The 12847-nt window shown below is 34.0% G+C and overlaps 1 protein-coding gene and 1 long non-coding RNA gene across 22 annotated transcripts in view; one reads left to right on the top strand and one right to left on the bottom strand.

Moving 5' to 3' along the window:
- Positions 1 to 12847, top strand: part of LOC147846022 (uncharacterized) — an 885319-nt gene that overhangs the window by 787636 nt on the left and 84836 nt on the right. The gene's annotated exons all lie outside the window — the stretch shown is intronic.
- LOC147846029 (uncharacterized) lies at positions 4895 to 12365 on the bottom strand. Of its 21 annotated transcripts, none has more exons than XR_015481210.1 (6): positions 12226 to 12365; positions 10684 to 10789; positions 9626 to 9758; positions 8227 to 8395; positions 5631 to 5829; positions 4895 to 5521 (listed from the first exon to the last, which is right to left on the bottom strand). XR_015481210.1 is itself a non-coding variant. In XM_087245142.1 (5 exons), exons 1-5 carry the CDS (start codon positions 12267 to 12269, stop codon positions 5801 to 5803), a joined length of 342 nt encoding a protein of 113 aa, XP_087101268.1. In that variant the 5' UTR covers positions 12270 to 12365; the 3' UTR covers positions 4895 to 5800. The 21 variants fall into 21 exon arrangements, 1 of the variants encoding a protein (XP_087101268.1); XR_015481200.1 differs by having other exon boundaries at positions 10704 to 10823; XR_015481198.1 differs by having other exon boundaries at positions 10684 to 10823.

Genomic DNA, 12847 nt, shown 5'->3' on the forward strand with positions numbered 1-12847 from the left:
ACCATATGTGTCTGAAAACATTTTTCATAAAAAACATGCATTCCTAGAAACTTTAAATGTGATTTGTTTCAATATTTAGATTTCGTTTAAGCTTTATCTTCCTTATTTTCAAATAGTTTTATCTGAGTCTTGGTTTTGTGTTCCAGGATTACATTTAGTTAATTATATACTTTTTTTTTCTAAAATATCTCTGATTTTTCATCCACTATTTACCATCCAATCAGTCATAATAGATTCTGAGAGTCCCTTCATGCAGTCCTGCATAAGAATTGAGGCAGAATTTCTTTTAAAGCTTTTTTGAGGCCACTGTAGATCCATTTGAGTTTCTTTATGTTTATGAATGGTTTGCCTTTATTTCCAGCTCTATAATAGCATGACCCCATCAGACACAACCTATTCTGTGGTGTCACATCAAAGCATCCACTGAAAACATTTGCTTTGGAGCTCGACATCTTTCAGAGAACTCATCACTGGCCTGTATTTAAGTTGCAGTCATGGAACAAAAGTCACAGACTAAAACCAGAGTTTTGGCAATGCCTTCATACAAAAAAAAAAGAGAAAAAAAATCTGGATGTGCTCTAAACTAAAACAGAAGCAAGTTATACTGTACGTTAAGCCTGTTTGGACTTTACGGGGAACTGAGCGCTTCACCCACACGCTATGATCTGCACGCCTGTCCACTGCCATCAGCTGCTCCAATGCTTGACGCTTTTTATGGGCTGCCCACTTCGCAGTTCAAGCATATCTAAAATGATTGTCTTCAGCAAGCAAATTCAAGTCTCTCCTCCCACACCCAGCCTGGAATGTCTGCCAAGTGGGGGCCGCTTTCTCCACAGCAGGGGCCGTATCAAAATCAGACCCGCGATACTGATCTGAAAAGAGGAAGAGCCCCTCCTAAAGATGAGTCAAACCAAGATTACTAATGCTGTCTCTATGAGAACAGCCATCAGTGAAGCTCCAGCCCACAGCCAGCTGTTATTAATGACTAGAGCAAAAGTACCGATAGTATAAAATATCATGCCAGGAAGATTCTAATTTACTCCAGTTAAAGTACAAAATATCTTGATTTTAAATGTATTTATAAAGGAAGTCAAGTTAAAAATGACCGAAATAAACTATCTCTTTAACTTCTATGAGTAGGATTTAGTGGAAATATGGGTATATACAGTATACATACTTAACATGCTTGCATATGAGGGGCTGCAGGTGCAGGGTTATTTATAGTCTTTTATATTAGGAATATAAACTACTACTTTTCTTCAACCTGCAGTCACTACTGTATTTTTTCCTGTCTATGGGGATTAGAAGAATCAGTCCTGTGATTCTTCATAGCACATAGAATCGCACATAGAAGGTAAATTACATCAAACTGAACTACCTCAAGACATGGGTGATTTATAATTGCAGCAAACTGTTTGGAAGCATTAAAAGTGTCCAAGAAGATGTTTAAAATCTTCACATGCATTGACCCAGAGACTGTTTAGATGCATGACACTGATGAAAAAATGACAGACAGCTAAAAACGACAACTAAAATCAACCGAATATCAATGTCTTATGATGTTACCGCTATGTTGTCTATCAGACGTTGGATTTTAGTTGCCATACCTAACGAATAATTGTCAGTGTTTGATGTTGGTTTGAAATGGTGGCTCGACATTGGATTTTAGTCACTTTCCAACACAACCTAAAGTCAACCAAATAACAATGTCATTTGACATTGTTAAAAGTGATCAAAATAAGATTGACCTTAGATGCTGATTAGACACTGAATTTTGGTCACCTGACATCACAACCTAAATCTAACCTAATATTAACATCTTATGATGTTGTGTGCCTGGGGCAATACCTATATGCACTACAGAATGTTTCGTTTACACACATATCCACAAATTAGATGTAAATGCATCAGCTTTTAATGGCATACTCTCTACTCACTACTCTTGAGTGCTTTTAAAAGCGGCAAAATTTTACTAATATTTAGAGTAATATTTACAACAGATACTTTTACTCTTCTTGCACTACATTTTAAGGCAAGTAATGGTACTTTTACTTGAGTATGATTTGTCAGTGCACTTTCCACCGGTGGATATAAATGACACAGAATGAGTGCTGTGGAACATTTATTGCCTTTTATGAAATTTGAATGTTATGGCAGTTAGAAAAGACACTCGGCATGGTTCCAAAAGCTTTGGCAGTTGATCAAAAGTGTCAGATATGTTTCTTACTTTTTGTTCAGATGAAATTCTCCAGTAAAAATTGTTAATTTGATCAAAATGTAGAATCTCAAAGTACAATACCTTATTGTTGTGGTGATTGACAGCTACACAAGCACAGTAAAACACTGGATTCATCTGCGATGCCGAGCCACACAGATGCTTAGCACAAAGGATATGCTTATGCAAGTAACTGCAATTGCACGTTGACGACAGAGATGGCAACAGAGAGGTCAAACTTACAGATTGCAGATTAAAGGCTGTTTCTTAATATGCGTTCTTCAGCAGTCCTGCGTCTTCGTGTTCTCCTGTAATGTCATCATCAACTGCCAAAGTTCAGTTCTAATACTCAAGCCTGCAAGTACAGAGGACGCATGAAAGTTCCTGGATGTGTTCTTGATATCGAGGATGCATGCATGCAGACTTGAGCAGCGAACTCACTCGAGAAGTCCCAGCAGTCATTGCTACTGGAGGTGGGAAGCGCAACATTTTATATAGGTTTATTATTAAAGTTCAGAGATAATCTATTTAAATAATTTATCTTAGGAGTTTTAAATCTGTTTTATTTGTGTTGTGCAACGTATATTTATAATGTTTGTATGTATAGTAAATATATTGAAAAGGGGGAAAAAAAATAAATCCTTATATGAATGCTGTAATGTTTAAATAATTTTCCATTTAAAATGCGTACACGTCACATAACCATCAACAAGAACACAGCATCTCATTTCTCACGGTACGTGTTCTTATAAAGAATGAAAGCTTTTCATTCGGCCTCCCGAGTTCGTTCTTCCGAGGACACCTGGCAAGACTAGGCTTATTCTAAAAATGTAGCCCCTTATACATTGCTGGAGAGCATCAAATATGTTCCAGGAGGTATGTTTTTTGGCAGATTTGGAGAATTTGCCAGAGGCTGCTGTTGACTGACTGACCAATCAACTGACTTACCCTCTTCCCTCCCTAAACCCAATCAATAGTGTTTTGAAAAACAACGATTTGCTAAATTTGCTAAACCCAACCGACTGACCATTTAAAAAAAAAACAATTCATAAATATTTATTTATATTTATATAATATTTGCTTAGCTCTCTCTCTCAAGTTTTTTTTTTTTTTTTTTTCCAAGTTCAAGTTGCTTTATTGGCAAGACATTTAGTACAGTATTGCCAAAGCACTTCAAATATGAAATATATTAAAACCATTAAAAATAATAATAATAATAATAATAATACAGATAAGATATAATGGATAAAATAATAATAATAACAATAATAATAATAATAATAATAAAAAGTTTAAACTATTTAAATAAGATACATTAATTTACATTAACCATTTCTTATGATGTGTAGGGTGTATACATATTTTGCAGCTATTCTAGATGTCAATTTTTCCTCTCCGAGTACATGGTAAAGTTTTTCTGAGTCATTTAAATTAAAAAATAAATTGATCAAGGTTTCAAATTGGGGAAAAAAAAATCTCTCTCTCTCTCTCACTCACATTCTCTAAAATAAGCCCATTTTCTGGAACAGAAAAAGCATTACCTGGAACAGTCATAATCTTGAAAAATTCTTTGAAATATATGACTTATAGCACAGGCTACAGTAAATTTCATAGTGAGCTAAACTGATGAAAGTAACCATCGTGGCACCGGCTTCATAAAGCACTAAGCTTCCACCTGCTCGAGTGAGTCTCTCTCTCTGTCAGTGAATTCCTCTGGAGAGGCTTATGGGGTGTGAGACGGTGGAGATTTATGGAAAAGAGTGGGAGTGATGGCTGACTGACGCACAGCTTGCAAGCATTAGAAGGGCTGATATAGCACAGCAGGCTGAGCAATGCACAGCGCACACATTCACATGCAAAACCTCATCCTAGGCACTTACTGTACACTGCACCTTTTGTATTTGAACTGATTAATGCTTCCGTAGAAACCACACAGTTATTTTCATTCTTTATAAGGATTATTTCAACCAAGTTCTATTATTTACTCGAAACTAGCGTGACTTTTTTTTTGTCCATGAGACATAAAAGGAGAATTTTTTAAGATTAAAATGAATTAAGACTTTTCAGCTACAGACACTGACTAATTCAACTGCTTTGCTGGAGGAAAACACCTAAATATTTTAGTCATTTAAATGTGAAAACCATGGCATCCACCCCCACAAATCAAAGTTTAACTTAAATTCAGCTTTAAGCCTCATGTTGACCTATGGGTCAAGAGGTTTACTTATGTGCAGCGTTTAATTTCTTTATTATTTTTTTTATTATTATTATTTGAAAGCCTTGTAAAGAAATTAATATGATCATAATACAATGTCAAAAATTCTGATCAAGTCTCCTCAAATTTAACTTTGTTTGTCTTTCCTCATATTTGTCAAAAAGTTAAATTTGAGTATCTCATGTTATATTTCATGGCATTTCATTGTCCACTTTTAAGGTTTAAAAGGCCCTTTTCTTATTATGTACTTGTGAAAAAAGCACACTAATAATGGAAATTGTACTTGTGTGAGTGAAATCGAAAGTGCTGGACACTTAACTAGGAAATTGAATGAAAATTAAGTGTAGTATAACTTTACAATTAATACTTTGGTGTTCTTGATGTTATTGTAGAATGCAAAAGATAATATTTTAAAGCAATGATGTAGCAACCTTCAAATGCAGCCTATTAGCAAACGTAAGAAGTGTACAATGTTTAAAAAATCTCTTTATAAAATTCAGAACATCCTGCAGATTTTGAATGACACCAGTGCTAATAAATGATGACAGATTTGATTTCTTGAACTGTTCTTCAAAGCTCAGCAAAAACAAACAAGCACCAATCAACTCTCAATAAATGGCAGTTTTATCAGAAGCAATAACCACCAACGTGATGATTGACACTCCAGCAGACGCAATGCTGAAAATTGGCTGCGGCGTTGCACTACAATCAGTTCACACTGCATTCAGCCATTGACTATCAAACATGTTATCTTTCATTTTCACAGAGATAAACATTTGTTTTTGAAACATGCCGAAGAATCTCTGGTATCTGGTTTATACACAATGTACAGGTGACAGAAAAAATGTCAAGCATGCACTACTCCAGTCCAAGTTCTTGAAGTACACATCTCACAGTGCTCATGGCAGTTTTTTATCAAGCGCACTTGTCAGGTTGACATTTGCTATGATTGCTGGTGTTGTGAAACATACCATATGAGCTCTTGAGCAGAACAGCTGGTTGGGTCGTTTCCTGCATCACTGTTTTGGTATTTTTATCTCCGTGAGGGCTTGGTTCTCAGTTTACGAAGTGAGAAAAAAATAAAACGTTTCCTGTAAATTGGAGAAGTGAATCAGTGAGTGATGATGTCATGCGATGATGCAGAGTTCTCCCTCATCATCTGGTTCTCTTGTTCCAGCACACACACACACAATAACACACCTTGACCGCAGTTAACTCCACTTTGGGTTTGTTTTACAGCTCAGAGACTGGCCGAGCAACAGCCCAGAGTGACTCAATCCCTGCATGCAATTAGGCAAGAGCTCAGAAACCAAACACAGGCTGCCCAAAATTTGAGGTCTTTTGAATCTTTGGTTGTTGTGTTTTTCATGCTAAGACCGTGGCCCCTCAAAATGTTCTCCTGAAAAAGCCAAAAAGTGTGTCATCATTTATAGCTAATGTTTTAATTTTTTACACTAGAGAATGTGCTCAGTCAAATAAGGCCTGAAAACTTAATATGAAACAAACATCAACTATTGTCAATTTGGTTTGAGTTCACAATATGTCAGAAGATATAACCTTCTTGTTGACTTATCATATATCTTGTTAATATATCATGACCCATGACCAGTTAAATCCTGGACCTCCATCATACAGTATAATGCGAACTCTGTCTAACAACATAGGCTCATTCTGAAAATGTACAAGTATACTCATTTCTGCAAAATCGCAAATGTTTTAGCCAGAAGTACTTACGGCTGCATTTCATCTTTAAAACAAATGCTACAGGTCGGTATGATGCCATTCCTTTTAGTGCTTACCAACTGAACTCACACTCTTAGCTTTTGAAAACACTATCAGTTGGATTTAGGGTAGTAGATGTGCTCTGGTCAATCGTTGCTTTTGAAATACTATCGTTTGGTAAGTAGATGGGCTCTGGTGAATTGGTGCTTTTAAAAAAAAACACTATCGGTTGGACTTAGGGAAGTGGATGGGTTCTGGTCAATTGGTGCTTTTGAAAACACTATCGTTTGGGTTTAGGGAATGAGATGGGTTCTGGTCAATTGGTGCTTTTGAAAACACTATCGTTTGGTCTTAGGGAAGTGGAATGGCTCTGGTCAATCAGTGCTTTTGAAAACACTATCGTTTGGGTTTAGGGAGTAAGATGGGTTCTGGTCAATCAGTGCTTTTGAAAACACTATCGTTTGGGTTTAGGGAAGTGGAATGGCTCTGGTCAATCTGTGCTTTTGAAAACACTATCGGTTGGACTTAGGGAAGTAGATGGGCTCTGGTCAATCTGTGCTTTTGAAAACACAATTGGTTGGGTTTTGAGAAGAGGTGGGTGGGGTTATCAGTTAGTTGGTAGCAGCTTCTGGTGGATTTACGTGAGAATAACACTCCAGAGAGAAATGTGAACTAAAGTGAATATTAAGTGGTTATTATTCTACTGGAGAGAAAAATAAAAGTAACCTACATGAGAGAGTCAGTGAGTACTTTCATGGTAATTATTAATTTCTGGGCGAACTATCCATTTAGAACATAATCCGTTCATTAAATAAGTCATCACGCATCACACCCAAAAGATTAATTACACCAGTCAAGCCACAAGGACTATTTTCATTCTATACTTACTTTGAACTTTTGGCCTCTGTTGATTTTCATGAGCAAACAGCTTCTACACAGACAATAAAATGCTCAAAATAAAATGGTACATAAGGCTCCATTAAGTTGTACATTTTATGTTGTATTTTGTACAGATCTTTTAGTTGTATATAAAAATCATTCACTCAAAAAGAAAAAAAAACATTGTTTGTTCAAACTATTTTATTAAAATGAGTTAAATCAATAAAATTCTTGAGTTTTTATGGGGACAACTTAATTGATAATTGTTTAAGCCACCTAAATTTGTTAAAGTGATTGATTTAACTTACTTCTTTCATGTTGTCCCGACACAAATCGATTGTGTGGAACCTAGCATATTTTACAGTTCACCAGTACATTTTACAAGATGATATTATTTTAGTTTTTATGTTCAACTCAATGAGTTACTTGCCATCTATTTGTGATTATTTACATTACTTGCTGTCTCTCTTACAAAGTGAAATTTATTTTGACACCCTTTTCTCAACATATTAACTTGTCGATTTTTCCCAATTTTTGTTTGAGTAATTTACACTTTTAATTTTAAACAAAATAAAGATCATTTTATGATAATTATTGACTATTTGTAAATAAATTACCTACTAAGTTTATTTTTATTATTTTTTTTATATTTAGGCTAAACTTATAACAAAGTTAAACATAACTAAATGTAATTTGTTTGCTTAAATTCATCCCATATAATCTGTTTGCATCAACTCACCTTTAAAATAAATTGTAAATCCAATGATTTTTTTTAATTTCTACTTCAAAACAGAACATTTATTTTCAACCATGGATGGATGCAAAAATAAACCATTTTGAAAAGGTGCCATCCCATTGACAGCTTCCTTTGTATCTGATAGTTTACAACGTTTAACTGGAACTCTGCAGTCAATAGCAACATGAAGAACCATGTCTTTTTCTGTCTTCCATGGAAAAATAAGAGCATTTAAGTCTAGATTGACATTTGAGTGAATAAACAGTGACAGAGTTTTCATTTTCGTTTCTTCCTTTAAGTAAACACAGAGAGGCAGAGTCAGCCAAAACAGAGAATGAGCTCCTCAAATGCTAAACACAATCATTTCTAGCAATCAGAAGTCAGAAATGTGGCTTTTCATGAGCTCCACTGAGGATTATGAAGCCCAAGATGAACTGTATAAATGAAGTGTTTACATACTGTACACATGCGTCGTGTTATAGAAGATCTGTCGCCACACAGAGAGGGAATAATAGGAGGAACCATCTGCAGGTGTCTCTGTGCTGTGGTTGGCCTGTCCTGACATGCACATTGTTCAGGTTTAAGTTTTGGGATGATCCTGAGAGGCAGTGGTAGGCCGGCAGTGTGTCTGTATTAAAAAACAAGTACAGTCACAAACAGCTCTCAATCACATTGTGAAACCTGTCTAAAGTAACTGTCTAGTTTCTCCTGTCTAACGGGTTTCTTGAACATCGAAAGATGACGAAAGAAAAGAATAGCACATTTCTTTGGAAAAACTCGATTCACATATTTTCTTGAAAAGCGATGTTTATGTGTAAAAGCCAAATTAGCTATGATGCTAGTTTGTTGACTCCTCAAAATAAAGTTACTGAATTTATCACTATTTGTAAATGGCTCATAATGGTAACTTAAAAGGTACATATAATGCCTAAAAAGTATGGTAGTGTACCTGCTCATTTTCAACCCCTTCAGACCTGAATTATGTTTCAAAATTGTCTGTAAAAAAGTTTCTTAAAATGTAAAAGTATGTTTTTACAGTCCTTGGCTCCTATAAATGAGACCAAATTATAATAAATCAACATTCAACACCCATTAAGTACATTTATTGTTTGTCCATTTCATTGGACATTAGGTCAGAATACTTTACAACATTATACCAAATAAATTACTAAAAAAAAACATACATGATTGCTGATATAATCTTGATTTTTTTTTTTCTAAATCACAAACATTAAGATTGTAACATTTTTACTTTAATTTTGAGGGTTTTGTTCGATAGATTGCACCTTGTTTATACCGAACTTTGTCTTCATCTTCCTTATTACTCCACATAATGTCCACATCTGAGATATTACCATTTGTTATACGCTCAGGAAATTCAAGATCTGAATATTCTGCATGTGACATTTTCAGCAATGAATCAGTACGAGTATTTTTTTAAAAACTTTAAAAAAATTATATATATATATATATATATATATATATATATATATATATATATATATATATATATATATATATATATATATATATATATATATATATATATATAACAGTTCAATCAGCATTACTGGAGAGTTTATTTCAGTAACAGATCGTAAACTCATTGTCCATCCTAATGGACAGACATATTAGAAACATTTCTGATCTAAACTTGCAAAGTTACAAAAAATTTTAAACTCTATTTAGTAAGTGCAATTCCTCTTTTTACATAATCTATGAAATATCGGCAAAAGTGTCAATAAATCAGAATAAAAACATTGTAAATGTGTCATACGTTTGTGTCTGGGGTGCAGTGATGACATATTGTTTTTCAGTGTAGTGAACTGTTTCAAAATTACAACATGTCAAGTCTTACCACCATTTGATTGGATGACAATCGTCCACTTTCACAAAAAGGTTTTAAATTTGATGAAATGCTCAGGAACCACAAAAGGCTGACATGTGATGTCCATTGTAATGGACATAGGGTCCGGAGGCCAATATGAATCCTTTAAGATAGCAAAAATCTTTTGTAAAGGTTACACCCAGTGTCAGGTACATTACTTCAAAAAAGTAATTATTGATTAATTAAATAATTAAAATTGTGTTTAAATGACTCTTCTAATTGCTTTGTCTGAAAAGCAACGTCATTACTCAAGTAATTAAATGACTAAATTTAAGTTACCACTTTAGTCCTTTAGATACTAGAAACTTACATAAATCTCAACACAATAGAAATTAAACTATTAATTCTTTAAATATTCTAATCAAGCAGTAAAAAAAATAACACTTTAAATTTAAATACATGAAAAAAACAACTCTTCAAATTAATGACACTATATTTCATACTGGCTTACATTTCTAAAATGTTTAAGCTTATTTCTTAAGCATGGTAAATTGTAAGACAAACAAAACCTTCTTTGGTTGAATAAATCAGTTTCTATGTAAAATATGTGAATAACAAAAACTAAATAAATTACTCAACATCTTTGAATTTATTATGAATTTATATAATGTCTTGAACTAATTTGTCTATTTTTTTGTTAAACGTGGAATTGTCTTGATAAATAATGCTCTTCTTTAGTTTAAATATACATATCCTGTGCCAAATATAATACTGTGCTTCTCAGAATAGATTAATATAGAACTGTTGAATTTATTTAAAGCAGCGCAAGTAGATTATAAGTAATAATATTTAAATGACCTAAACCAATAATAAAGAATATTCATTCATTCGTTCATTTTGCCTCCACACAGAAATGCCTACTGACCCAGCCGAGGCTCGAACCAGGGACTTTCTTACTGTGAGGCGACAGCACTACCTACTGCGCCACAACATCACCTTATAAAAAAAGAATATAAAAAAAGAACCCTCACCGGCATTCTAATCACCTGCACCTGTTCCACATTGTCAAGGACACTATAAAAGCTCACCTTATCCTCACATTCCTCACCAACATTGAATTCGGATGGTTGTCCTAACCTTCGTATTCTCCTCTTTTTCCATGGACATCCCTTATATGCCTTCAGATCCTTCACACTGATCAAGGGAAGGGTTACATGGTGTAGAAGATCTGCCATTTACATTAAGAACATCAGATGTTTACATTACAAGCTGTTGAAGAAGATCTCTAACAGCTCTGACAAAACTCTACCACTTCCTCACTTTAATTAAGTGCATTGTTTTGAATAAAACTAAAAAAATAACCATCCTTGTCTACTAGCGTGACAACTTTTCAGTGGAAAAAAAATTTAATTACAGTAACTGGTATAACTAATAATGGTCACCCATTACAAAAAGGTTCATTAGTTAATGCAATTACTAACATGAAATACATATATAAACAATACTTGTACAGCATTTATAAATCATAATTCAACATTTACTAATGCATTATTAACATCCGAGGTCTTACTTGCCAACGTTATTGCACTGTGAATTATCAATGGACAACTGTATTTTTAACTGTATTTTCTGTAACAGTAACTAGCATGAACAAATACCATAGAGCAATTCCATGCAAATGTCAACCTTAAAAAAAAAAGTTTTCAGCAAAATATTGAAACCCTTTCTGTGTCTATGTAGACTTGTATTTTACAGTACAGTAAAAAATACTCTAAAATGTCTCTCTGTTAATGTTTTCAAACAATCATATTTGATTTACCAAAGTCACACAAGTGGCAAATTCACATCTGTCACATCCATAACAAAGCTTTTTCTTAAATCCTTTTGATTAGCATTGTTTCTTTTGGGTTGTGCAGATTAATTCACAGAATTTTTACAAAGTTTGCCTTATACTGTAAACTCGAAGACTTTTTAGTCACATGCATAACAAATGTTAATTTTCCTTATTTAAAACCTAAAAGTTGTTTACAGATTGATATTTTTCTGACCCTACAAATCTGTAGTTAGCAGTTTTGGAAGATATAAACACATATTTCAATATAATGTTAATTTACCTTCTATGTGAATTTATGTTTTGAATTTTTATTGCAAATGTTACACCCATAACGCTGGAATTGGTCTATAGTATATGGATTGTTCATTGTTTGTTTATGTTAGCAAATGCATTATTACTAACATTAACTAATACAACCATATTGTAAAGTGTTACCTTAGTAGTAGTAATAATAATAATAGTTGTTGTTGTAATGACTCCTCCATACCCAATTTCATGTTGCAGCCTTATTTTTTGCCACATCAATCCACACTGCACTGTTTGTAATACATCTTCTGTGCAATTTATGTCAGAATCATTTTAGTTTTGCTGAATACTCTTTGAGATGGTTCAGTTGGAGCTTTGACCAATCTTTTAGACTGTGACAAACTAAATTCTCTATATTTATCAATTCCTCAAATCCAAGCATCATGTCTGCTGGAAACCAATGTGGCGCTCATCATCTACCATCCTGAAGATGAAACACCAGTGGAGCAATCAGAGTTTACCGTGAAGCAGAAGACAGAGATATCCTTACCATAATGAAAACCCAGTCCAGAGCATTTTCAACAGGACAGTCATTCCAAACAATGCAGAAGTGGCACCAACGCCACTATGAACGTCCACCTATGGCTCAGCCACAGCTTAAAACAGCTTAGTCTCCTTCCAGGACATCCTTAACCCTATTCATGAAGATCTGCCTTTCTGCAGAGAACACAGCTGAAGCAATTAATTAACACCTGAAACAGTACTTGATAATTACAGACAGGTGTGTTTGATCAGGGTAACAACTGAAATCTCCAGAAACAGTGTTGGAGACCTCTGGTCTACAGAGAAGATTAGCAAAAACACCTACTAATTCAATTGCTTTGAAGATTAATGTTATAGAGCTTTTCACTATGATTTTTGTTCTAAAGCAGCTTTACAAAAGGTGTGCCCTACATTACATTCAAAATCAAAAAGGTTAACTTCTGAATTGGATGGAGAATAAGATCTGTCAAGTAGATACAGTTAAATGATAATAATTTACTTTTATTTAAAATGTGTACAGATGTGTAAAGCTTGTAGCATTGCTGCAAGTCATGTTAAAGAGGGCATTCAATGTAATTATTTTGGTCACACTTTATTTTGATGGCCCATTTGTTAAATTTAAATTTTCA

Source organism: Danio rerio, chromosome 3, assembly GCF_052040795.2.
Source record: "Danio rerio strain M-AB ecotype USA chromosome 3, GRCz13ab, whole genome shotgun sequence".
NCBI lineage: Eukaryota > Metazoa > Chordata > Actinopteri > Cypriniformes > Danionidae > Danio > Danio rerio.